Consider the following 26639-nt stretch of genomic DNA (forward strand, 5'->3'; position numbering starts at 1 on the left):
TTCCAATACGGATTAAGTTCTCAAGTCAAGATCCCACTGTACCTGTAAAGCTGAAGACTATGTTCAGGGTTCGTATCTAACAGCCTGCAGTTGTTCAATGGAATTGTTCATGGGAATTTGTCATTTATTTTTATTTTAAGATGATGTTTAACCATCAGCCATAAGCAAACAGTCTTTTGGTCAACATTAATTTCAAATGGGATTTGGGCAGGCACAGGTGTGACCCAGGCTCAGAGGTGTTTTTTCAGTATGTTGTTGGTTTATTATTTTAAAGAACATGTGCTACTTTTTTTTTACTCTTTTATTTCTTTATATATCGAGATGTAAGTGTTTCTGAAGAATGACAAGATGTGATCTGAAGCATAAATAGGATAATTCCTCCTGTAAATACAGATCAAAATTATCTGGGATTCGGGTGAAAACCACCTTCCCAAGAGTCCTTCCTCTTGGTGACAAAGACACCAAGAGTCCAGGGTCGTGGCATTTAATCCCACCGCTTCACATTCAAACGATATTAGAAGATGTTCTTTAACAATAACAACTTTTTTCCAGATCCCCCACCAAAACTGCACCGAATGCTCAGAAAACAAAAACATACAGTAGTGGAACAAAAATACTCAAATTACTTTGTAGCTGTATGGCTTTTAATTCGAAGTACACTTTCCCTTGTATTTGTGAGTGTTTATCGATTTGTTTGCAAACATGGAAAAACATAATCCCCCTTTTCTGCTTTGAGAGGAACAAAAGAACTTGCCTCTCCCCGTCGGGGAATCGAACCCCGGTCTCCCGCGTGACAGGCGGGGATACTTACCACTATACTAACGAGGAGCTGCTTAATAAGCATCCCTCTGAAGGCATTATATAGTTTGAAACAAGTCACCTAAAATTGCAGCAGTACGAACCGATTTTAAAGAAATGGCTTAATCTCACCTTCATGTTTGTAAAGCGTGGGATTTTCTTGTTTGTTTGTGTAAAGGAAGTGTGCTCCGATTTTCTGGTTTCAAATAAGTAAAAGGGTCGCGAGAAGAACAAAGCAGAACAGCAGACACCGGATACGTTTCAGGGTCTCTCCGCTGGTGTGAGGTTTTTCCAGAGGTGGAACAGATTCATCGAAAGCCGGGGCGGGCGGGTTTGGAGGAAATACCATTAAGAAAAGAGGCGTGACAAGGAACGAAAATAAGAAAAATACTGGATCTCTCTATTTGCCTGCCAAGAAAACCCGCGCCACTAAAATAATCAAGAGGTTTGTGTAGATAAGTCTGCTTGCGCTGCTGCTGCTGCTTCCTTTTCCCGCCCTCTTTCTTTTCCGAAGGTCGTTTTTGGATTCGTGGGTCAGCGGGAGAGGGCTCCGCCAGTTCTACGTCTCCGATCACCACTGTATCTCAGGACCTCGTGGCGCAACGGTAGCGCGTCTGACTCCAGATCAGAAGGCTGCGTGTTCGAATCACGTCGGGGTCAGTAATTTTTCCCCCCCAGTTCTTTTCTTCTTGTGAACTTTAAAGTTTTCCCTATTGGAAAATACTTTGCTCCGCCTTACAGATCTACACTAGCGAATGACTTACAATACAGCTGTAGCAGTGCACTTGCCCAGGCTATTTCATTAGCTAAATTGGATGGGCAACAACAAAAATTACATTTGGCAATACGTTCGTACAAAATGGCACATTCGATTCCAAGTAACAGGACAAAGAATAGGGAAACCTAGGCAAATGCTGCCACCACTGTCCTCTTTGACCTAAGAGCCAGTGCAAATGTTAACTATCTCCAACTAACCCTATAAGGAAGTGACTCTTTTTGAGAGCAATGTGCAGCATCCTAAACAGAGGCTTATAGGAAACCAGTAGTTTCTTCTATATTATACAATTCATTTTTTTCTAGTAAGGAAAGTTGATGAAATATTGCACAGTCCTATTTCTGCCATCAATTTTTTCACAGAAAAATAAAGAGAATATATTTTAAAATGTAACACAACCTTAAGTTCTATATGGGAAGAAACTAAAACATCCAACCCCACATGAAACATACAGGTGAAAAATTGTGGAGTAATGGGACAACATGGAACAGACAGAAGTTGTTCAAGTGAAAGGTTGAGTAGGCCATTCACCCGTATCGCTGTCACACACGGACACACCGTTCCCATCTGTTCTTTAATAATCAGGCATCAAGGTTTTTTAACACATACTTACATGTAACACTACTGAAAAAGCCTTACATGATCAATGGGGTCTTATTTTTATTTCACTATCCTGTAGACCAAATGCAACTCACAAGAGTAATTATGGTTCTAAATGAGTATATGTACCAACAACAAAAAAGTCCACATTTTTTCTACTTTTCCCTTCAGCTGTGACACACGTTATAAGAGAAATAAATATTTTTAAAAGTAATTCATTCACATTACTTATTATTATGGTTTCGAGGTCAGCAGCTTTCCATTCCCTGAAGCTGCAGGACCACAGCTTCCAACCTGGGAACATACTCCTGCGGTTTCACATGGGGCAACTCAATAGGAAAAAGGGGTGTGGCAGTGTAGAGATTCAATGGGTAAAACATTACAGTATCTCACTTTGTGCCAGAAACATTTAATTTACAATAATTAAAAGCTTCCTCTGCTCTCATTTTAGGTTCCGGGGCTCCCTTTTACCTTGGGGAAGCCTTTGGGAACCTTGGGGTGGTGAGTGCTTTTATTTAAAAAAAATCACTGTCAGATTGCCCCCTGCTTTCAAGACTCCCAAAGGCTTCCCCATAGCAAATGGGAAGCTTGGGAAGCCTCAAAGGCTAAAGCAAGGGGTAGGAAGATTTAATTAGCATAAGTTAAATGTTTCCAGCACCCAGTCTGGGTTATACAACATGATATCATCCAATGATTAATTGAAATCCAGAAACAATGTTTGTAATTTAAAGACTCCTCATCCCACCCCCACACCTCCTCAAGCGCTTTCCCAGGATGAAGGAGATCCCAAAGTAGCCTCAAGCCCATCGGTTTGGACATCCTTAAGTCACAAAGAACAATTATCGTTGATGATATCATCAGACTTATATTGTGTGCATTTTGCAAACAGAATTTTAGCCAGTAAATCAACGCTGGTGTAAGATATCTAAGAGATGAGCTGTTTGTCTTTGCCTCATATGAACCATAAATGTTTGTCCCTCATCCATTACTTTATAAAATATTTAACCTAGAAATACAGGAAGTTGTAAAGTTTATTTATTTATTTATTTACAATATTTTTTAGCCGCACCATTGCCAGTGGCTTCTGGGCGGCGTACAACATTAAAACCTAAAAACATTAAAAACATTTTAAGAAACAGTATAAAATACCATATATTAAAATATTTCTTAAAACAATTAAAACATTAAAATTAATGAATTAAAAAGCTGGGTGAACAGAAAGGTCTTTGCCTGGCGCCGAAAGGCCAAGAGTGTTGGAGCCAGGCGGATCTCTCTAGGGAGGGTGTTCCAAAGTTGGGGGGCAACAACCGAGAAGGCCCTATTCCGACATGCCATCCCCTTCACCTCTTTCAGGGATGGCACCTTCAGAAGGGCCTCCTGGCCTGATCTTAAGAGGACGGGCAGGCACATATGGAAGAAGGCGGTCCTTTAGGTAACCAGGTCCTAAGCCGTTTAGGGCTTTATATGTCAAAGTAAGCACTTTGAATTGGGCCCGAGCAGCAACCGGCAGCCAGTGTAAATTTTTCAGAACCGGCGTGATATGAGTCCGTGCGGCGGCACCACTTACCAGCCGCGCAGCCCGGTTCTGTGCCAGTTGCAGTCGTCGGACCGTCTTCAAAGGCTGCCCCACGTATAGCGCATTGCAGTAATCCAGTCTGGTTGTTACCAGTGCATGAGTGACTGCTGCCAGGCTCCGCTCATCTAGGTAAGGGCAAAGTTGATATATTCTCCGCAGGTGTAAGAAGGCACCCCTGGACACCAAGTCCACCTGGGCTTCCAAGGTCAGACTGGGGTCAAGGAGCACCCCCAAGCTGCGGACCCTATCCTTTAGGGGGAGTGTGATCCCGTCTAAGGTAGGGAGATGACCCTTTAACCTATCTGGCGGGGCACCTACCAGCAGCACTTCAGACTTGTCTGGATTGAGCCTCAGTTTATTGATCCTCATCCAGACCATTATCGAGTCCAGGCACGAGTTCAGAACGGTGACTGCCACACCTGGATTGGTAGAAAATGAGAGGTAGAGCTGGGTGTCGTCAGCATATTGCTGACTCCTCAGCCCAAACCTCCTAACGACCTCCCCCAGCGGTTTCATGTAGATATTGAACAGCATGGGGGACAGTATAGAGCCCTGAGGAACCCCATGACGCAACCGCCATGGGTCAGAGCTACTGTCCCCCAGCACCACCTTCTGGACTCGATCAGCCAGGTAGGAACGGAACCACTGTAAAACAGTGCCTCCAATTCCCATCCCAGCCAGTCTGTCCAGAAGGACACCATGGTCGATGGTGTCGAAAGCCGCTGAGAGGTCCAGGAGAATCAACAGGGATGCATTACCCCTGTCTTTCTCCCGGCAAAGGTCGTCATACAGGGCGACCAAGGCAGTTTCCGTCCCATAACCCGGCCTGAAACCCGATTGAAATGGATCTAGATAATCCGTTTCATCCAGGAGAGCCTGGAGCTGCTCAGCCACCACACGTTCCAACACCTTGCCCAGAAAAGGGAGGTTTGCTATTGGATGATAGTTGTTCACTAGACCTGGATCCAGATTAGGTTTTTTTAGGAGTGGGCGAATCACTGCCTCCTTTAATGGGGCAGGAACCACTCCCTCTCTTAACGAGGAGTTGATGACCTCCAGGATCCAGGTGCAAACTCCCCTGGCAGATTTCTTTATTAGCCAAGTTAAAGAAAATAATTCATTTGAACCTTATACCTAGAATCATCATATACATTGTGTATGTGTTTATATTCCAGTGAATTATTTGTCACCATATAGCTAATCACTTTCATGATAACATACATGCTTAAAGAATGAGAACCTAAAACAGAGCAATGTACATATTCATTTTTTAGCTAAATGCATCCTACATCAAAAACACTCTAGGAAAAGCAATAAATCTATTATCATCTCACTTTCATACAAGCTAAGGCTCAAGAAATCTTACACAGAAACTTGTGAGAGAATAATAATTTGAGAAAGAACAATATTTATTAACAAAAATTGAGAATAAATAATGAGGGTAGGGAATTTCTGCAGTAGGACAAAAGTGCAAACATAGAACTTTTTAAGTTCTAGCTTTCCTCAAGACCATTTAAACCAGGGGTGTCCAACCTTTCACCTTCCCTGGGCCACATTAGAAGAGGAAAATTTGGTTTGGGCCGCACATACATTTGTTGTATGTTACTGTTGTTTAGTCATTTAGTTGTGTCCGACTCTTCATGACCCCATGGACCAGACCACGCCAGGCCCTCCTGTCTTCCACTGCCTCCTGAAGTTGGGTCAAATTCATGTTGGTGCCTTCAATGACACTGTCCAACCATCTTGTCCTCTGTTGTCCCCTTCTCCTCTTGCCTTCGCACTTTCCTAACATCAGGGTCTTTTCCAGGGAGTCTTCTCTTCTCATGAGATGGCCAAAGTATTGGAGCCTCAGCTTTAGGATCTGTCCTTCCAGTGAGCACTCAGGGTTGATTTCCTTTAGAATGGATAAGTTTGTTCTCCTTGCAGTCCAGGGGACTCTCAAGAGCCTGCTCCAGCACCATAGTTCAAAAGCATCAATTCTTGGGCGGTCAGCTTTCTTTATGGTCCTGCTCTCACTTCCATACATCACTACAGGAAAAACCATAGCTTTGACTATTTAGACTTTTGTTGGCAAGTTGGTGTCTCAAGTTCATGCTATCACTACTTAAAGTAACAAAGTTGAGGTTGTGAAACTACAGGCTCATCAGAGTTATTATAGCTTTATAAAAGACAATACAAAAGCCAGGGGAAAATGCAGCAATGATTCCACCAAATTCTTCAACACATTATAGTCCCAAATTAAAAGGTACATAGGTTTATAAAAAGGCAAGCTTTTAGAAGTATGTAATATTTGCATAGTGGAAGGCGGGCAGCTCTAGTTAGCTAGGATGGCTGAGAGGTATCTGAGCTGATACAAAGGAAGCCCTCCTAGTCTAAGGTTGTTGGAAATTACTTAGGACTACTCTGAACCTTGCTTTCAGTTGCTTTATGTTTCTATAGAGCAACTCATTTGTGCATTCCAAATGAAAGAGGAGACCTTTGTGACAGCATAGTGGCTGTGAGTCTAGACTCAGAGGGGTTTGGATCTGGTGTAACTTGTTCTTCACCTTCTCCCCCTCTATTCCACTGGTTGCTCTCAGCCAGCATAACATTTGTGTTGGCAGATCTGAGATCAGGTATTGAAGATTTCTGCCCATTCCAAACTCACTGCTGCTGCTGGGTTGTGTTTTTTTTTAGTTCTGGTTGACAACCTGCTTCTTATTTTATATGCATACACAAGAGATTAGTAAAGTGTACACACAGTACTAGGCTTGTAAATGCTTAAGAGTAAATAACATTTCATATAAATATCCAGTAATACGTTACTGAAATTTGTTTTAAATATAAAATTTACAAAATGCAACAATTAATGACAAAGCATAGTTTATAATCCCATTAAAACAAATATTATCTGAACTGTTGAAGATCATGGGGAAATTCTTTCTTTTTTTCCTTTTGAGAGAAATGTTTTGATCTCCCTTTCTCATATTTCTACAAGCTTAGAAATTCTGGAACAGAACTGCACAGAAAATACTTTTGGCTTCTGCTTTAAACATACTTCACATATTTGGGCACATATTCAGCTATTCTTTCAACAGCTGAAATAGTTACACACAACTATGTCAGTTCAGTCTTAGGCACTCCTATTCAGAAGTTAGTTTCAGAAATTTCATTACAGCTTATTCCCAGTTAAGTATGCACAGCAATACAATCCTTAGTTTGATGCGCTTGCGCAGTCTTGGCAGAGTGACTGCTGCTCTCTGCATCCTTGAATTATTTTCAAATATGAGAGAAGTAGTGCTAAGTAATACCACCATATAAATTGGGGCAGGGGATCTATGGATTTTTCTGTGTTTCAGAGTTCAACCCCAAGAAGCACCAAGCAACATGTTTTTGGAGTTCAGTTCCCAAACATACCAGCTAAGTTTCACAAAACCCCTGATATAAATTGTGACCAACATAAAATTTGCAAGCCATATCTGTGTCTCCTTAGCTTTCACTACTGCTTCTCCTTGTCACTTTTACTTGTCTCTAGCTCCATGAAGATTGCTAAAAATTTGCCTGTTCTTTAGACTATAAATAAGCAACTGCAGCCATGTGCTGTAATGTAGGCACTGATCCTGACATGCCTCATAGACACACTCCCAAAGAGACACCAAAAATTACAGCAGCTGAGCCGAGCCATATCAATAAATCAGTCTGAGCAGTTTTATTTCCTCCAGGTGCAATTTTTTTTTAGGGCTAGCTGATCTTAGATGCCTGGTTAAAACAAAGAGGCATCAAAGTATCTTGCATTATAACAAAGATGGCTTAATAATATGTAATTGTTGGCAGATTTTTTTGCTAAGGCTGTGTGAACCCTGGATGTTAGATCTCTATTCTGACTTGATTCATAGAGTGATATTTCAGTGTGTGATGTAGAATCTTTATTACCAGTTTGTTGGAGAAGATGGTTTGATTGGGGTAAAAGACAACAGTTTAGGCCTAACTAAATTAAAAGGCTTATTGGAGTATAGTTTAAGAAAATGAAACAGCTATATAATTAACTTGTAGTTCCAGCAGTGGATAGCAGAAAACAGAGGAAACTAGAAAACATTCTAGGGTGTTCTAGAGTGTTCCAAGACAATTATGTAAAGATTTGAAATCTTTATATGTATGAGGTATATATGAAATAGTACGATTTCCTTAGATGATATTAAATACCACTCTGATCAGTGTAGGGAACAATAAGAACTTCGGTTCTTATATACCTTAAATCTTCACATAATTGCTTTGGCACTTTCTGGAATCCTTTCTAACTTCCTCTTTTTTTCTTCATCTAGGGTTGAAACCACAAGTTGCTTAATTATCTAAGTATCTGCTTTATTTTCGGCCTTTCATTTTTGTAGGAACAAATTAGTAATTCTGCCAATCCAGTTCTCTTTTTTTTGGGGGGGGGGGAGAAATCTATCATGTAACCATCGCGAAACTAAATTATTTCCTTTTACATAACCAAACGCCAGTGATAGCACTTGGGGGGGTCGATGGGTGGGACTGCCTTACGCAAGTGAAGCAAGCAATTTTGAGGAAGTTGCACGTTCCGGGTGTTCGTTGGTTACTTTTCGCAACAAATCCTACCTAACGCTTGGCAGCAATTGAGGACATGAGACTACGGCCGGAATTGAAATGTTCCAGTTTACAGAAGAAAGCATGGCTTATTAATTCAAAGGCAAGGCACCGCCTTGGACTTCAACTACTTTTGAGACGAGCTGTGCCCTCCACACTCCTGGCCTCTTTTAACCTGGGGCAATTTCTGCAGAGGTTACTATGTCGTATCCTCTACTTCCAAAATTACTTTTAATAGTTGGTGACCCGATGAAGCAGGGTAATGGCAATAGTGAAAGATCGCCATAAGGCGCCTTTGGTTTCCTAGAACTCTGCACCTCGGGCCCGAAAAAGAACGAGGACAGTTCTCACAACCAGCTCCTCTCCCGCCTGACTGGAATTTAAACTGCGTGACTAAGAGCCGGAGCTGGCTCAAAGCACCGCCCCCTCCTAGGAAACCGCGCGCGAATCCCCTCAGTCCTCCAGCCAATCCCAGGACGACTTTGACATCCCATCGGCCAATGGGGGTGCGCTTTATTGGCGGGCGAGAGCGCCGCGTCTTGTGCGCGCTGGGCAGCAGTTGGGAGCGTTGAGCGCTGGGCAGGTTGTTCCTCTCTCTCTTTCTCCTTTCCTACACCCCCCGCCCCTCCTCTTCCTTTTGCCCTCCTCCCTTCACTCTTTTGTTGGCGGTTCCCTTTCTCGCTGTCTCCTGGGAGGGCGGCGACAAGAGCCCGAGCCTGGCGATGCCCGAGTTCCTGGCGGATCCGTCCGTGCTCACCAAGGAGAAGCTGAAGAGCGAGTTGATCGCCAACAATGTGAGCCTGCCGGGCGGCGAGCAGCGCAAGGACGTGTATGTGCAGCTCTACCTTCAGCACCTCACCGCCCGCAACGCGCCCGGCGTCCCCTCTCAGCTCGACTTCTCCAGCGACGAGGAGCGGGAACCTACCCCGGTCGCCGCGAAGAACCGAGGCGCTGGCGGCGGCGTTGCCGGTTCAGTCGGCTTGGGCCGGGTAAGCCTTTCCGCGTCCCTTCCGGCCCCCATTCGGGGGCCGCGTTAGAACAGGGTCCATCTCTTGTGCGCGGCCTTCAAGCGCTTGAGGGGGCGGCGGAGTTTTCCCGCTTTCTCTCAGGGGGCGGCGCCATGTTCTGTCACTCGGGGGGGGAGGGGGGAGGAGGGAGCGCGGGAGGGTAGACAGCATGAGAGACGGTGCCTGCTACTGGGTAGGACCCGGCTAAGGCGCTTTGGCGGCTGGCGAGAAGCCCCAGAGCAGGGCGAGGGCGCCAGAAAGCTCTGGGTGGGCTCCGAAGGGTGTTCCGTCCGGGCTACAGCATTGCACGGCCGAAGGTCCTCTCTGAGTAGCCGCCTCCGCTTCCCTGGTTGTCTCTGGCATCTCGCTTTAAGGCATCGCGGGTCGTTCTTCTATTTAAAAGGACCGTTAACTTCTCCCGTCGGGTGGAAGTTTGAACTTTGCGGGCGCCTTGCCAGGAACAGGAGGTTTTAATTTCTGCATAACTTCAGGCTCTTGGCTGTAGGCTCGTTGCATTCTCCGCATGAAAAGATCCACTCCATGTCATTTGGAGCACTTTTACCTGAAACCGTAGTTACTCTTGAACACTTGCCCATTAGGCTTGGAAGGGAAAAAGGTTTGAGCTGTGGAACGAAGCTCCTTCACAGATGTTGCACTGGCTTCTGGCGTTTTTTTAAAAAAGAAGGGGTATTTAAAGGTTGATTGATTATTCAAAGCCATTCAAAACATTCAGATGTTTAAATGGAACATGAACTTAACTTTTGCTTAGTAATCTCCTTTTTTTGTTTCTGTATCTACATATTACTGTGGTTTTTTCAGAACTGCTGAAGGAATACTCCAACTCATTCTTTCTTCAAAAAAAAAAAAAACACACCACAATGTCTTTTATTACACTGGATTAGTCTTCTCAAAGGAGAAATTCTGTAATGTTACCAAAAAATACTTTGTTGCAATAATTTTCTGTTAGAGAATATTAGTCAAACATTTTCTCACATTATTTAAAAGTTGTGGAATAGTGATATAAATAGAAGTCAATTTTCAAAAGGTGGTTAATGATAAGTACACAGGCAAATAAAGCAAAAATAGTTGACTATTTGAAAACTATTGATATTTATAGACCTAATTAAACCAGTGCGGATAAAAATCAATTATGTTTTAAAAACAATCTGATTTAAATCAAAACATGATTTTTTTTCTTTAAATCATCAAAAAAATTCTTAATTTTAAAAGCCTAAATTAAATCTACCCCACATTAAACTTTTGAATCTGGTAGTGAAGAGTTATGCTATAGATGCTAATTACTGGCCTACCTACTGATGACTATAAATATATAACTACTAATATCTGAAAAAGTAGATTGTTCCTCATGAAAACTCACACTGAAATAAATACTCATTTTAAAGTGCCACAATATTTTGTCCATCCCCCTTCTCCCCCCCCCTTTAATTTTGCCCATCTACAGGAAGCTGTTAGAACTTACGGATGTTCATAACGTTATGAACGGTTATAATGCAAAGTAAACTGAAAGCTGTTTGAAATTTCTAAAAGTCATAAATCCAAATGTAGTCCTTTGGAAAGGCTAGATTATAAGTGTTTTCCTGTAGATTTATTCCATGCAGTTTCAGCTACAGAAGTACCCCAGCTCCCATGTTGCAGCTAAGATCATGCCTCCAGAAAAGAGGTACTGTACTGAGTATTAAGGTACTAGGTGTTTTTGTTTTGAATTACATTGATTTAAGTCATTACAGTGGTGCCTCGATTTACGAACTTAATCCATTCCAGAAGATGGTTGTAAGTCGAAACACCATTTCCCATAGGAATGCATTGAAATGCAATTAATCTGTTCTGGCCAGAGGGGGGAAAAATCACAAAAAAACCCCACACCCACTGCAAGACCCATCGGAAACGCGATTAATCCAAAGGGGGGGGGGCAGAAAAGCAAACAAACTGTGCAAGACCCTTCAGAAATGCAAAAAAAAAAAAACAAAGCAAAAAGAAAGCAAATTGTGTCCCATCGGAAATGCAAAAAAAAAAGCAAAGCAGAAAGCAAGCAAAAAACCCAAAAAGCAACAACAACAACAAAAAGACCCATCAGAAATGGGGGAAAACCCCAAAAAGCAAGCAACCCCACCAGGAACCATTGGAAATGGGGGGAAAACGAACAAATCCCCAAGACCCATCACAGCATAGAAATGTAACCCCACCACCCAGCCCAAAACCAGGCTGCAAAATCCACCCAGAACAGTTTTTAAAAAGCAGAAAGCAGCACCTTACGCGGCAGTCCCAAGCCTCCTCCGATCACACTCACTCTAACCGTTTGGACAAAAGTGCTACAAAGAAGCAGCCTCTTTGCCTACCAATGGTTAGCAATTTGAATTCCCCGCCTTTTTTCCCTGCCTTTTTTTAGTTGTAACTTGAAGCTCTGTCCATAAGTCTAAGCAACATTTTGCAGCTGGAACTGGACATAACTTGAAATGGTCATATGTTGGGACGTTTGTAAGTCAAAGCACCACTGTACTTGGAAAGTGGCTTTAATATGTTTCATCCCAGTGCACACTTGCTGGCCATATTTTTCACAATCATCTTCCTGAAATTCACTTTCTCTAGTAATTCTCTATTCATTGACACCGGCTGTAGTAGTAACTTGCAACTAGAGTAGACTCATCCAATTATGGTGAGTCAACATTTATGTAAGATCCACTGATTCATTGGGCATACAGTGGGGTCTTAACTTGAGAACTTAATCCGTATTGGAAGGCGGTTCTCAAGTCAAAAAGTCTGTAAGTCAAGCCTCCATTGACCTACAGTGCATTGAAAACCGATTAATCCCGTAACAGGCCGTTTTTGTTCCATTTTGGTTTTTTTTCTGGTCTGTAAGTCAAATCTCAGTCTGCAAGTCAAACCTAAATTTTGCGGCCAGAGAAGTCTATAGCTCAAAAAGTCTGTAAGTCAAGCTGTCTGTAAGTCAAGGGTCCACTGTACTTTAGTTGTGATTTACTGCTCTGTTTCACCCATTGGATCAAAACATATAGAGAGGCAAAGGCTTGATTTTTGACTTGCCTAGATAGATGGCAGAAAGTGAGGAATTAAAGAACCTCTTAATGAGGGTGAAGGGAGAGCACAAAAAATTGGTCTGAAGCTCTATATATCAAAAAAACTAAGACTGTGGCCACTGATCCCATCACCTCCTGGCAAATAGAAGGGGAAGATATAGAGGCAGTAACAGATTTTACTTTCTTGGGCTACCTGATCACTGCAGATGGTGATAGCAGCCACGAAATTAAAAACGCTTGCTTCTTGGGAGGAAAGCAATGACAAACCTAGACATCATCTTAAAAAGCAGAGACATCACCATGCCAACAAAGGTCCGCATAGTCAAAGCTATGGTTTTTCCAGTAGCGATGTATGGAAATGAGAGCAGGACCATAAAGAAGGCTGACCGCCAAAGAATTGATGCTTTTGAACTGTGGTGCTGGAGGAGACTCTTGAGAGTCCCCTGGACTGCAAAGAGGACAAACCTATCCATTCTAAAGGAAATCAACCCTGAGTGCTCACTGGAAGGACAGATCCTAAAGCTGAGGCTCCAGTACTTTGCCATCTCATGAGAAGAGAAGCTTCACTGGAAAAGACCCTGATGTTGGGAAAGAGTGAAGGCAAGAGGAGAAGGAGGTGACAGAGGACAAGATGGTTGGACAGTGTCACCGAAGCGACGAACATGAATTTGACTCAACTCTGGGAGACAGTGGAAGACAGGAGGGCCTGACGTGCTCTGGTCCATGGGGTCATGAAGAGTCCGACACAACTTAACGACTAAAGAAGAACAACTTCCTCCCTCTCTTTCTCTCTTTCTCTTACTTATCTCTAGAGGTGCAAAACCAGTTGTTAGTACTGCAGGTAAACCTAAGTAATCTATATACAGCACCTGCTTATGGAACCCCTCATGAAATTGAGACAAAAATCAATAATTGTTTTTAAATTAAAACTAATCATGTAGAGCTTTTAAACTTGAAACATTTTATTAATACAATGTAAAGGCTGGTTAAAAAATCTTTTACTTTTTTTGAAAAAAATATCTGTTGTGCTTTAGGAGTAATATGGGTTTGCTACAGTTAAATGACCAAACCTGTTTATCCAGGCGCAAGTTAATAGGTTCGTCGTCGTTTAGTCGTGTCTGACTCTCCGTGACCCCATGGATCAGAGCACGGCAGGCCCTCCTATCTTCCACTGCCTCCCAGAGTTGTGTCAAATTCATTCTGGTAGCTTCGATGACATTGTCCAACCATCTCATCCTCTGTCGTTCCCTTCTCCTCTCTCTTTCTAATAGGTTAGGAAGGGCTTTAAGAAGGAAATACTAGATATAGACCACTAACCACTTGCAATGCTAGTGAGTATTTGTGTTTGCTGTAAATATACATTTAAAGCTGTTGTGCAGATAGTTTGGGATGTCCAAACAGAAAAATTTTAATTGCCCTAAATCAATGCAGATCCAATCTGAATGTCTGTTTATATTTAGTAAACAGAGCTTTTAAAAAAATGTTAGGTACTACATAAAAATATTTCGAGTAGTCAAAAGTACAGTGGTGCCTCGACTTGCGACCATAATCCGTTCCAGAAGATGGGCGTAACTCGAAATGGCCGTACATCAAAGCACCTTTTCCCATAGGAATGCATTGGAACGGGATCGTTCCAGAATTTTAAAAAAACAATAAAAATAAAACCCTGCAAGCCCCATCGGAACGTGTCCAGGCTGCAAATTTTTTTTCACCAACACCAAAAAACAAAAACCACACAGCCAGCCCCATGGGAACAGGATGGGGCTGGGAAAAAAACACATAACACACACACACAGAGCCAGCCCCATTGGAATACGATGGGGCTGGAGAAAATAAACACAGAAACAACCCCTCCACGCACACACAGCCAGCCCCATCGGAATGTGATGGGGCTGAGGAAAAACGTACAAAAGCGTCCCACACATACAGCCAGCCCCATCAGAACATGATGGGGTTGGGGGGAAAAACACACCAAAAGACAGAAAAGTCACAGCACAGAAACATATCCCCCCCCAACCGAAACCCACCCTGCAAAACAAAGTAAATGTACTTACTCAGGAGCAGAAAGCAGCCCCAAGCAGTCTGAAGCCTCCTGGCAAAAGAGCCTGCCAACAGTTAGCAAATTTGAATTCCCCACCTTTCCCCCCCCTGCCTTTTTCCAGTCGCAACTCGAAGCTTCGGCCGCAAGGACAATTGTTTTACTATCAGAACTGATAGATGTGTTTCCTTTCCAGATCTTTATGAAATTATTTGCTGGAATTGAGAGACAACCTGATTACCAGTTGTCTTGACAGCTAATTAGGTTGTGTCTTGTTGAAGTGTTTTATAGGATAGGTTACCCTTTTAATAATTTCAGCCAGTCCACAAAAGTTTATGTCAAATGAAATATTAGCATTTAAGGTACCACAAACGTCTTTACTGTTTTTTTCTGACTAAGAAACATCTCAAATCCCTATGACATATACATTAGTTTCTTTTCTGTACTTACAAATAAGGTGCACTTTTTCCCCAAACAGTGATCATAGTGGCATCTGAGGTCCTGTTATTTCTCGAGAGGTGTTGCAAGTGCACTTCCGCATATTAGTACATTTCTGTTTAGCATTACCTGTTCATTGTGGTTGTGGAACAGCTTTCCCCATCCTGAGTTAGTAGAGACGTCTTGTTTGTTGTAGACAATACTCTGTTCTTTGGTGCCTCTCACTGGCTAATTTATGTACTGCAAACAATTCCAGTTGCATGTGGGATCTGCTTTCCTTTTTTGTGTTTTTAGAGCAGATTAAAATGGGGATGGTTTAATATAAATGTAGAACAATTGTAACCATTAAATATGAATTATGTGATTGTGAAAATCTTATTTTTATTATAATTATCTTTTGAAATTCCATGGAAAAGCTAAACAGAAAAAGATTAACTTCGAAATCTAGGGATGTTAGACCTTTTTATTTATTTCTTGCCTCTTTCTCTCAGTTTTAATACAGCTATAAGAACAGGTGTGATGTCTAGTATTCTAAAAGAATGGCTAAAATCCTATTAGTTATGCTTGCTAGCGTAATGTCATCAGCATAAATTTCAATTGCAAATTGTGGAAGCATTTGTTTTTGCTTAATAAGTTGCACGGTTCAGCGCACGACAGCAAATGCTTATGATAGATTATTAGCTTGTGGCAATTTACCACTAAGAATTATGGTAATTGTCACTGTAAAATGGAGTAGGATTTTGGCTGATATTTCTGAATGGATTTTTTGCAAATAGAAAAGAAGGATTTAAATACCAGAGTGTGAAGTAACACCTTAAAACCATAGCTTAGGAGAGAGTAATTAACCTAGTGAATGTAAATGCCACCAGAACATTTAAAAATCATTAGTTTTCCTGTCTCACTCCCATTTTTGGCCAGTAGGTAAAATGGCCTTGCCAGGGCAGCACATCCCAAAGTTTTGTGTTAGTTGCTGAGAAGGCCCTTTCCTATCCAACTGTATTCTGATAAAAGCCACATATGAGTTACTTGCTGGAGTATGTCTTTTAAAAAAGTTTATAGCCTTTTCCATGATAAAGCAATAGTTTGTGTGTGTGGGTGGGTTGTTTTTTGTTTTTTTTTAAAGAAATGATTAGAGATGTGTCAGGTTGGTTGGTTCTCATACTAAACTTGTATTCAGTAGTTAAGCTAATCGAGTTTGGACTTTATCATTTATCTGTACATTATGTGATGGGAGATGTGCACAATTTTCTGACCTAAATCTTTCTTGTTACTATTGCCTTCAAAACTTTTTTCAGCCAAGTTGAGTAAATTACTTGTATCCCCTAATCCTTGATGTCCCTTTAGTACCTGCAGTAATAAATTTACCACTCAGCAGGAAAGGGCTGTAAGCAGTGATATAATAGTAGATTTGTTAATGCAGGTACTGTTCATAACTTTTCATATCCATCCATCCCAGCATTTTTAGACTTTGAGGAAGTTTTACAATGCAAGCAACTGGACTGGTCTATATCAACAGCTAGAAATCAGGTCTTCTTGTAAAACAAGTGTCTCTTAATTGCCAGTTCGTAACCAAAACATTCTTAAGTATGCTGAGTTACAAGAGGGTAGCTTACGCCACTATGCTGTTTTTGAAGGAGGAGGAGATTTCTGTCCCCAGTGACCATGAGGCTTGCAGCTAAGCTTAGAGGAAGTTGCAGATGTCATAATCTCTACTTCTCAGAGTCTTGTGGCTTTGACCCTGCAAGCCCTGATTCCACTGTACCATTGACCATAAACAGCTGTAAGCAATGACCATTTGGCACTTACTGTTAGTTTTTGTTTTCAGATACACCTGCAATTCTAGCAGGTAACCAGTAAAAGATTTCCTGTGCTGTTCAGTTTGCTCTTGTTAATAATCCAGTGATAGTCACACTTTCTTCCTTTGTAGGCCAGTTAGGCTGGAAAGCACTCATCAGCCAAAATCCTGGTTATCCTGATGTTACCAGCAGGGTGTGTGTGGAACTACTGATAACTAAAGAGTTCCTTGCTTTGATCCTGGGGTTCACCTGACTGGCGGATGATCAGTCTCAGAGAAGGCAACTGAGGCAGACTCCAGGACCAAAGCAGGAACTCTTTATTTACTGCCAGTCTGTCCCTGATGGTGATGTACAGTGGACCCTCTACTTAAGGAATTAATCCGTATTGGAATGGTGGCTGCAAGTCGAAAAGTCTGTAAGTCGAATTTCCATTGACCTACAATGCACTGAAAACCGATTAATCCCATAACCTGTGGTTTTTCTATATTTATTCCATTTTGGTTTTTTTCTGGTCTGTAAGTCGATTCTCTGGCTGCAAGTCGAATCTAAATTTTGCAGCCAGAGAAGTCTGTAACTCGAAAAGTCTGTAAGTCGAGCTGTCTGTAAGTCGAGGGTCCACTGTAATCACCTTTATGCAGGCATAACTTGTTCAACAAGATTTGGTGTATAGTTATGTTTTAAAAAATTCATTGCCAGCATGTGTGAAATCTTCCTGACTGAGGCTGTAAAGTTATGGAACTTTGTTGTTGTTGTTGTTGTTGTTGTTGTTGTTGTTGTTGTTGTCGTCATTAATACGCCGCATTTCTCCCAACAAGGGACTCACTGTGATAGATTCTTTTAGCAGGCCTCCCAGTCTGCAGCAAGTAAATGCATACTTGGGCCTCTTTATCTTTGGAGAAGGAGTAGTAGATTATTCATGTAGCAAGTCAGAATCTGTATACAGTGGTGCCCCGTATTACGACAACCCCACTTGACAACAACCCCACTTGGTGATGACTTTTTTGCAAAATGATGGTTCCAATGGGGCTTTTTCGCTGTACAGCGATCAGGTCCCTGCTTCGGGAACCAATTGTTCCCTAGATGCGCTTGGGAGAGGAGTCCTGGGCAAGAGAAGGGAGAGAGATGCAGCCGGGATGAGGGAAAAGGGCTCCCTGGGAGGAGAGGCCACCCGTCCAGGATCCTCTGGCTCTCTCCAGGGCGCTCTGCACCATCAGAGCCCTGGCAGGGGTGCCCCGAAACCACCCGCGCCCGCTTTAGAGCACTTCAGAGTAGTGTAGCGAGAATATTCTCGAAGGCTTTCACGGCCGGGATCTGATGGTTGTTGTGGGTTTTTCAGGCTCTTTGGCCGTGTTCTGAAGGTCGTTCTTCCTGACGTTTCGCCAGTCTCTGTGGCCAGCATCTTCAGAGGACTGGAGTAGGAACTCTGCCCATGCTCTGCTGCTGTTTGGATGGTTGAGTATTTATAGCTGTGGAAACAGCTTTTGTCCTTTTCAGGAGATAGGGTGATCAGCTTGTTTTTGTTGGGATAAGGGGGGAGAGATTATCTGTCACTGTGATTGATGGGTGTCGTTAGCTGGTCTTTTTTGTGCAAAGATCCCGGGTCCTTGTGGCTGGGTAGAGTTTGTTGACCTTTTGCAGACTCTATTTTTTAGTATTGGGAGCCAGGCCGTGTAAATAGAAGGCATTATTCATTGTTCATAATATTCAAATATTATGTTTTAATGATGTTAAATGATGTTTAGTGATGATGGTGATCAGCGTGTTTAGTGATGATGGTGATCAGCGTGTTTTTGTTGTGGATGTATTGTTGTGATAAGAGGGAGAGGTTATTTGTCGCTGTGATTGATGGGTGTCTTTAGCTGGTCTTTTTTGTGCAATCATCCCTGGTCCTTGTGGCTGGCTAGAGTTCGTTCACCTTTTGCAGGCTGTGGCTGTATTTTTCAGTACTGAGAGCCAGCCCGTGTTAAGTTTTAGACTTTCCTCTTTTTTGTTGACGCTCTGCTGATGTTTCTGGATTTCAATGGCTTCCCTGTGCAGTCTAACATAATGATTGCTGGTGTTGTCCAGTACAGTACTTCAGTATTTTGAAATAGAATTTCATGTCCAGCTTGTTTTAGGACACGTTCAGCTACTGTAGATTTTTCCGGTTGTTTTAGTCTGCAGTGTCTCTCATTTTCTTTGATTCTGGCGTGGATGCTGTTAAGATGATTTAGAAATTCTTCCAGTTTTTTTTTTTTTACCGTAGTTCCAGATTGTGAAGGTGTCATCCACGTATCGGAACCAGACTGTGGGTGTGAAGGGTGCAGAAGCCAGGCCCTGTTTTTTGAAATGTTCCGTGTAGACGTTTGCTATAACTAGGCCTACGGGGCTCCCCATGGCCACTCCATGTGTCTGTTCATAGAACTCATTATCCCACTGAAAGTAGCTGGTCATTAGGCAGTGTTGGAAAGGGGCCTCAATGTCTTCTGGAAAGATCTGCTGGAGGAGTGTCAGAGTGTTCTTTATCGGTACCTTGGTGAATAGGGATACTATGTCAAAGCTCTATGTTGTAGAGAGAGTTTGTAGAATCTTTCTACAGTCAGTATAAGATCTCTGATTCCTGCTATTCTGCATGAACAAAACAACACAAAGTCCTTTAGCAAAAAATGCTAAATAGACATTGGTTTGAAATTATTTATAGTATTTAATTTATATACCAACCCGTTAGCGAATTCATACTGTTCAGGTTGTATACAAACAAGCAAAACTTCATAACCTGCATGCGTGCGCGCGCACACGCACGCACAGAGAGAGAGAGAGAGAATGGTAAAAAGAAAAAAAAATTATTTTCACATGCATTACCAGAAGTTGCTAGTAGAGAGTGCCAGAGACTATGCTATGTATTCTTCATTGATAAGTATTCATTGCACGATCTCTGGCTCCTCTTAGTGGTCGGTTCTGGTAATACATGTGAAAGTACTTTTTTCTTGATTTAGTTTATTCCACAAAGTGGGGGCTATTGCTGAGAAAGCTTAACTCCTTGTTTTTACCTTTCTGGCTTCTCTCGGCATAACCACATTTGACAATGTGGATTGAGAAGAGTACGTAACATGAGAACCTGATATTTGGGAGATATGTTCCGACAAGTATCGAGGCCCCAAGCTGTTTAGGGCTTTAAAAGTCGCCTTGAATTTTGAATTGAGCACAGAGACTAACAAGGAGCTAATGTAGGTAGGCTAAGAATTGGTGACATATGATTGGTGGCAACTTCATTTTGGATCGGCTGGAGTTTCCGTCTTCTTTTTAAGGGCAGTCCTACATATAGAGCATTACAGTAGTCTGTTTTTGAGATTACCAGTGCATGCACTACTGTTAGGCACTTCTTATCCAGATAGTATCACAGCTGGACAATCAACCAAAGTTGATAGAAGACACTCCTGACCATGGCTGATATCTGAACTTTCCTAGAGGGTGCCGGTCTAGAAGTACTCCCAAGGTACGAACCCGATTTTTCAGGGGGAGTGTAACCTCATCTAGGCCAAGTAGATTTCCCTTTAACCAGTCTAACATCCCTCCTGACATTATTATCTCCATCTTGTCTGGAGTTTCAATTTGTTAGCCTTTTGCAGTTCATAATTGAAATTAGAGCTGTTAACTATATTGCCTGAAATATTTATATTCCAAAAAAATTAATAGAGGTATGTCCTGGAAGAAGAGTAAATTGCTACATGCCTTACTAAATAAAAGATACTAGTTACGGTAATGTTAAACCATCTTTATAACTATTATTGAAAAAAGGGAGTAAAAGGATCTGGGAAGGCTGCATTCCTTGGACCACATGTTGCACAGCTGTCTTACATTATTTCTATCCTATTTCCTAGTATGGTAATGTACTAAATAAAATACCCTCAAAATAGGTTTTTTTTTTTTAGTTTTTTAATTGGTCATAGCTGCATTTCTGTGTGTACTATCCTGAAATAAGTTTTACTGACCACATAGGTTTTTCATTTAAATAATAAGTAGACAGTATGTAACAACCTATGTAATAACTGATACCAAAAAGAAATTTTCCTTTACCATTACTACTAGTCTTGCAGAGGATGATTGTCAGAAGGCATTTGAGGCCAAGAGCTTAACTGGGCTGGATAAAGGATTGTGCTTCTTAAATATTCATGGCTAAAGTAAGGAGGAAAGAATTGGTGAGGGAAATAAGCCCTCTGTGCTCAAGGTAAATGAAATTGCTGAATAATTTTCTTGACCAGATACTTTGGATCTTTCTATATAGTAGATCCAGTATTATATTGGCTTAAAATTTAATAAGTGACATGTTCTCCCTAGGACTAGTACAATTGAAATGCTGTTTTCCTTCCTTGGGAAACTTGTAACAAAATGTAGTGCTGTACAGTTGCTTATTATTACTAGATGTAGGCGTTTGAAAAGTAGTTGGCAAAGGATTTTGTTTCTGTGAAACTATATAGATGCTTGAAATGTGGTTTCTTAAACCATATAATGTGGAAATAGTCCTAATGTAAGCCCTTTTGGCAATAGTGAGTATAAGAGGATTATATTTTCAGTTTTTAACATGTGGCCTTTTAATATAAGTTCACAAAAGTTAGTAGCCCAAGTTGGACAAAGTGAAATAAAGAGCAAATATGATTTCATGTAAGTGCAAGAAGGTAGGCAACTGTTCACTGACAGCAGAACATGTGATATGGTGTAAATTTTGTTGTAAATGTTGACAATTTCTGATTAATTTTGAGAGTGTTAGCATTCACCAGGGCTTGCTGATACATACAGTGGGGTCTCTACTTAAGAACTTATTCCGTATTGGAAGGTGGTTCTCAAGTGGAAAAGTTCTTATGTAGAATCTGCATTTCCCATAGGAATGCATTGAAAACCATTTAATCCGTATCTGCTCTTTTCCGTCCATAGAAACTAATGGGAAGCTGCTATTCCGCATTCTACCACTAGAGGGGGATTTTTTTCTCTTTTTTTCCCTTAGGTCAGGGAACAGTGTTAAAAGCACTTCTGACGAAGCTAATTTTCAAGCAATGGACTGAAAACCAATTAATCCGTTCTGGCTGTTTTTTTTATGTAGAGGTGCGTTCGTACATTGAAGCATTAGTTCCCATAGGAACTAATGCAAAGCTGGTTAATACGTACTCTACCACTAGGGGGAGAACTTTTTTTTAACCTAAGATGACCTAAGGTTAAAAAAAGAGCAGGAAAGTTTTTTTTCCTGTTCTTATCTGGATTTTTGTTCTCAAGTAGAAGCAAAATTTAGCAAATGGAGCTGTTCTTAAGTGGAATTGTTCTTAAGTAGGGACGTTCTTAAGTAGAGACCCCACTGTACTCATATTAGGTTGATCATTTAGGCAGGGTGACTGCTACCATTCAGTGGTACCATAGAATAATAAAATTGGAAGATACCTACAAGGTCATCGAGTCCAACCCTCTGCTCAGTGCAGGAATATAAATGAAAGGATATCTAGTAGGTGGTTGTCTAAATTCCTCTTGGAGCACTCACCACCACTCAGGGTAGTTGGTTCCATTGCCGCACTGCTCTTAACAGTTAGGAGGTTTTTCCTGATATTCAGCTGGAATATGACTTCCTGTATCTTGAGGCCATTGTTGTGTATCTTGCAGTCTGGAATGATACAGAACAGATCCTGCCTCTCCTCTGAATGACAGCCTTTCAGATATTTGAAAAGTGCTATATCACCCCTCTGTCTTCTGTTCTCGATGCTAAAGATGTCGAATCTTTCAGTCTTTCCTGTCTGATCATCTTTGTTGCCCTCCTCTGAACTTGTTCCATTTATCAGCATCCTTTTTGAAATGTGATATCCAGAATTGGACACAATACTCAAGATAAGTCCTAACCAGTGTCAAACAGAGCGGAACTAGTACCTTGCAGGGTTTGGAGACTATACTTCTGTTATTGCACCCTAAAAGCACTTGCTTTTTTGGTAGCCACATCACACTGTTGGCTTGTTTTCAACTTGTTATCCACAATGTCTCCAATATCTTTCTCACTTGTAGTATTGCTGAGCCAGGTATCCGCCATCATGTAACTATGTGTTTGGTTTCTTTTTCCTAGATGCAGAAGTTTACACTTATCCTTGTGAAATTTCATTCTGTTGTTTTCAACCCAGTACTCAGGCCTATCCAGATCATTTTGAATTTTGTTTCTGTCCTCCAGGATATTAGCTAATTCACCCAATTTTGTGTCATCCACAAATTTGATTAGCATTTACTGCACCCCCTGATCCCAGGACATTAAGAAAAGTGTTGAAGGGCCCAGGGCCCAGGACTGAGCCCTGGGTTAACCCACTTGTATATATTTTTAAGCATTCACAGAATTCATTGGAAACTGTTAGCTTTGTAAAAGGTATACTGACAGTCAGGAAATTTCAGATATTCACTGAATGTACTGTACTTGGGGGCCAGGAACAGTCAGACAAGCATATAATTCACTTTTGATGTGTTTTACTTTGGCCTGTTTTCTGGCAACCACATGTGTTTTAAATAAAAACAATCCATTCCAGTCCTTTTGTGAGTTGTTCTGCTCTTTTCTGGAATAGTGGTAGGGCTGCAGGTTACAGTGGGGTCTCTACTTAAGAACTTAATCCGTATTGGAAGGTGGTTCTCAAGTTGAAAAGTTCTTATGTTGAATCTGCATTTCCCATAGGAATGCATTGAAAACCATTTAATCCGTATCTGCTCTTTTCCGTCCATAGAAACTACAGTGGAACCTCTACTTAAGAACTTAATCCGTTTTGGAATGGTGTTCTTAAGTTGAAACGTTCTTAAGTTGAAGCAAAATTTCCCATAGGAATGGACTGAAAACCAATTAATCCGTTCTGGCTGTTTTTTTGTTATATAGAGGTGCGTTCGGACATTGAAGCGTTAGTTCCCATAGGAACTAATGCAAAGCTGGTTAATACGTACTCTACCACTAGGGGGAGAATTTTTTTTAACCTAAGATGACCTAAGGTTAAAAAAAGAGCAGGAAAGGTTTTTTTTCCTGTTCTTATCTTGTATTTCTGTTCTCAAGTAGAAGCAAAATTTAGCAAATGGAGCTGTTCTTAAGTTGGATTGTTCTTAAGTAGAGACGTTCTTAAGTAGAGACCCCACTGTATTTGGTGTGATTGGGAGGGATCCTAATTATCCTATTTTGCATTCTGTGTGGTTACTTAATTTGCTCCCAAACCAGAGCTGTGGGCAAAATTCTCTTCAGTGACAAACCAGTGGTGTGTGCAGTTAGATGTGACAGTAGAAAGGAGAAAAGAAAAATCCTCCTCAATTTTCCTCATCTCACAATTTAAAAAAAAAATCTAGGTGACTCAGTTCTCTTTCAGATATAAGGGAATATCCATGCTAGTTTGATGTATTCCTGTAGTGCTATTCCAATTACTAAATTAAACAAAAACTTGCCACAGCTGACAGAATGACAGCCATGACAAAAGGTGGAGAAAGCGGTGAGGAGGGGGTATCAGAAATCGAAAAGGGAGTCATCTGAAGTGCTGTTTAGATTCTTCGTAAGAAAAAGAAATGTCTCCCATGTGAATAGAAGGATTGCTCAAGTGAGAGATAAAATAGATTGCACCAACATGAGCCTTTTAAACATAACCCAGATCATTTCAAATTCCCCCATCTAGTTGCATCATGTTTTATATTTATAACTTTATTATTGACTAAATACACACATCAAATTGGGATTATATAATTTGGGGTAAAATAATATGGGATGTTGGCAACCTCTTTAGAGGGGTTATTTTCCAGGGTGGGGGGAATTGATAAAGCTCTGTGCATAACGATGATCAAAGTTTTTTTCCTCTGGTGCCTGTCTTCCACTGATCATTTGCATGACTGGCCATGTATTTGATTTTGCAACCAGTAGTATGAATGAGATCCTGGCAGGTGTGTGTGATTACTCTTGTATGATCAAGCATATGAATTAAGATTCTAGCCAAAGACTTTAATAGCTGGATTTTTGAGGGGGAACAGTTGAATTACAGGTTTGATAAATGAACCACTTGAAAGAATTATATAAGCTACTGATCATAGTGTGCCTAATTACTAGTAGAACAATTTTAGGTTTAAATACCTTCTGCAGTAATGCAGAAATGCTTTTTTCATACAGTCCTTTTGCTGCTCATACTCAGTGCAATCTTCCCCCTGAAATGTAGTAGTAGCCCCTTACAATGTCTTCTGAAGTTCCAGGTTCCACCCACCTGTCCCTGTTCCAGAAGGACACTTATCTAGACTACAGTATTTCAGTTTAGATTGAAGTCTAATTAAAAGATAAAGACTCCTGTGGTTGGCTTGGGTGATCCGTGGTGGGAACTAGATGGGGTACTGCATTCTTTTTAGTCCTGAGAAGACCTGTTTGATGGCTGTTGATTCTCTTGACTTTGGTATCATTCTGTGGCCTCTGTCTAAAGACTCTTTTGCACAATCATTCTTGGAAGGTTGTAGTTGGAGATGCATGTTTAATACCATTGGCCTGTAGTGTCTCCCAGAGTTCAGTCTAGTCTCATACATACATAAAGCTTGTGGAAAAGCCTTTCTGGAGTTTTGGGATTGCCACCACTATGCTATTCATAACTATTTCTCTTTTGCATTTAATCAGGCTTTTCTGGTTCTAAATCAGTGTCTGATATCAGTAATGGACTAAATGAGGACTATCAGTAGTTTAGTCGTTTAGTCGTGTCCGACTCTTCGTGGAGGACTATCAGACTGAAGCTTAATGCAAGCAAGACAGGAATGCTGTGGTTAATTACAATGTAGATCACGGAATAATTGTTCATTGTGTACTTGATGTGGTTACACTCCCCATGGGGACTCAGTCTGGAGTTTGGAAGTACACCTGAATTCAGGTGTGAATTTGAGTTCAGGGAGTGTCCATTACTTGGATGGGGGCCTTAATTTTATGGGAATCCATTGAATCCATATAGATTAATCTTTCTGTGTTACTACTACTCTCCTTTTTAAGGAGAAAGGTGAGTAAAAATATTTTAAGTAAATTAATTAATCGCTAGTTCTCAATCTGGGATAATTCTCCAGAGATATGTAATTGTTAGGGGGTAACACATGAAAATATGAAGTAACATTTGATCTGTCCTATTTTCCAGCACTGACTGAAGTATTCCTGGAGTTTTTCCCCTCCCACTGGCTTTTTTCTTGTCCAGTAGCAGCAATTTTTGGAAATTAAATTTCCCACAGTCCCAATGGCTTCCCCACAACAAAAGGGATTCCATGGAAGTTTTGAATCCTCCAAAGGGATCAGAAATTCTTTATTTCTGAAAAATCACTATGACTGAGGCCATCATCAGCCTTACATGGCATAACCCACTATGATAATGGCTGGAATCCTATTGACTTAGCATAGTGACACACTAGGGTAGGCCTACTGAATCAGTGGAGATTTGATGAGTCAGTTCCTCTGTAAGTTCCATTGATTCAAATGAGCCTACTCTAGTTGTGACTTTGTGAAGGAGAGACAAGGAATGCGCCGTCCTCCACAAAAGAAATTACCAAGGAAGAGAAAGGATGCATAGAAGGGGTGTTAATTGAGATAGAACAGGCTGATGTAGTAGAGAAAAGGTCCACGGAGGTGTGTCTTGCTGACGAAGGGGGAGAGGAGGTGGACCTTATAATGTGGGAGGAGATAAAGGAGGGAGAAAGCGCGCACGTTTTTAGTGTTTGGACCGACACGAATCCGGACAAGCTGGTGAACCGAGGGGTGCAGACAGAGCTCATGCTCGGAATAGGAGCTACACCGGAAAATACCGCGGGCTTTCCGAATTTAGCAACAGGAGGAGGTCTGCTCCCTGATCCCTTTTTCCCTGGAGGGAGAGGAGTTAAGTACGAGCCCCTAGAATGGACTGTAACAGTCCATCCACGGAACTACCCTGGGGGAAGGAGAGTTATCCATCCTGGGCCAGAATTTCAGCAGAAGCCCCCAGAGGGAGATTGGGCGAGGCACCCGTGCT

At 41.5% G+C, this 26639-nt stretch overlaps 1 protein-coding gene and 2 non-coding genes across 11 annotated transcripts in view; 2 read left to right on the plus strand and 1 right to left on the minus strand.

Moving 5' to 3' along the window:
* Positions 1-756: 756 nt before the first annotated feature.
* Positions 757-828, minus strand: TRNAD-GUC (transfer RNA aspartic acid (anticodon GUC)). Its single transcript has one exon. It is a non-coding gene; the product is annotated as a tRNA-Asp (tRNA).
* A 558-nt stretch (positions 829-1386) lies between these two features.
* On the plus strand, positions 1387-1458 carry TRNAW-CCA (transfer RNA tryptophan (anticodon CCA)). Its single transcript has one exon. It is a non-coding gene; the product is annotated as a tRNA-Trp (tRNA).
* A 7449-nt stretch (positions 1459-8907) lies between these two features.
* TMPO (thymopoietin) overlaps positions 8908-26639 on the plus strand; it is a 32813-nt gene continuing 15081 nt past the window's right edge. For 5 of the 9 annotated variants that reach the window (XM_020803330.3, XM_073000248.2, XM_020803334.3 and 2 more), the window contains exon 1: positions 8910-9322. In XM_020803330.3, the coding sequence (XP_020658989.2) occupies positions 9056-9322 (267 nt within the window). In that variant the 5' untranslated portion in view covers positions 8910-9055. Of the gene's footprint in view, positions 9323-26639 lie in introns of all 9 variants that reach the window. The other 4 variants (XM_020803331.3, XM_020803336.3, XM_020803333.3 and 1 more) reach the window with 3 other exon arrangements.

The sequence above is a fragment of the Pogona vitticeps genome, chromosome 5 (genome assembly GCF_051106095.1).
Source record: "Pogona vitticeps strain Pit_001003342236 chromosome 5, PviZW2.1, whole genome shotgun sequence".
In the NCBI taxonomy this organism is placed as follows: domain Eukaryota; kingdom Metazoa; phylum Chordata; class Lepidosauria; order Squamata; family Agamidae; genus Pogona; species Pogona vitticeps.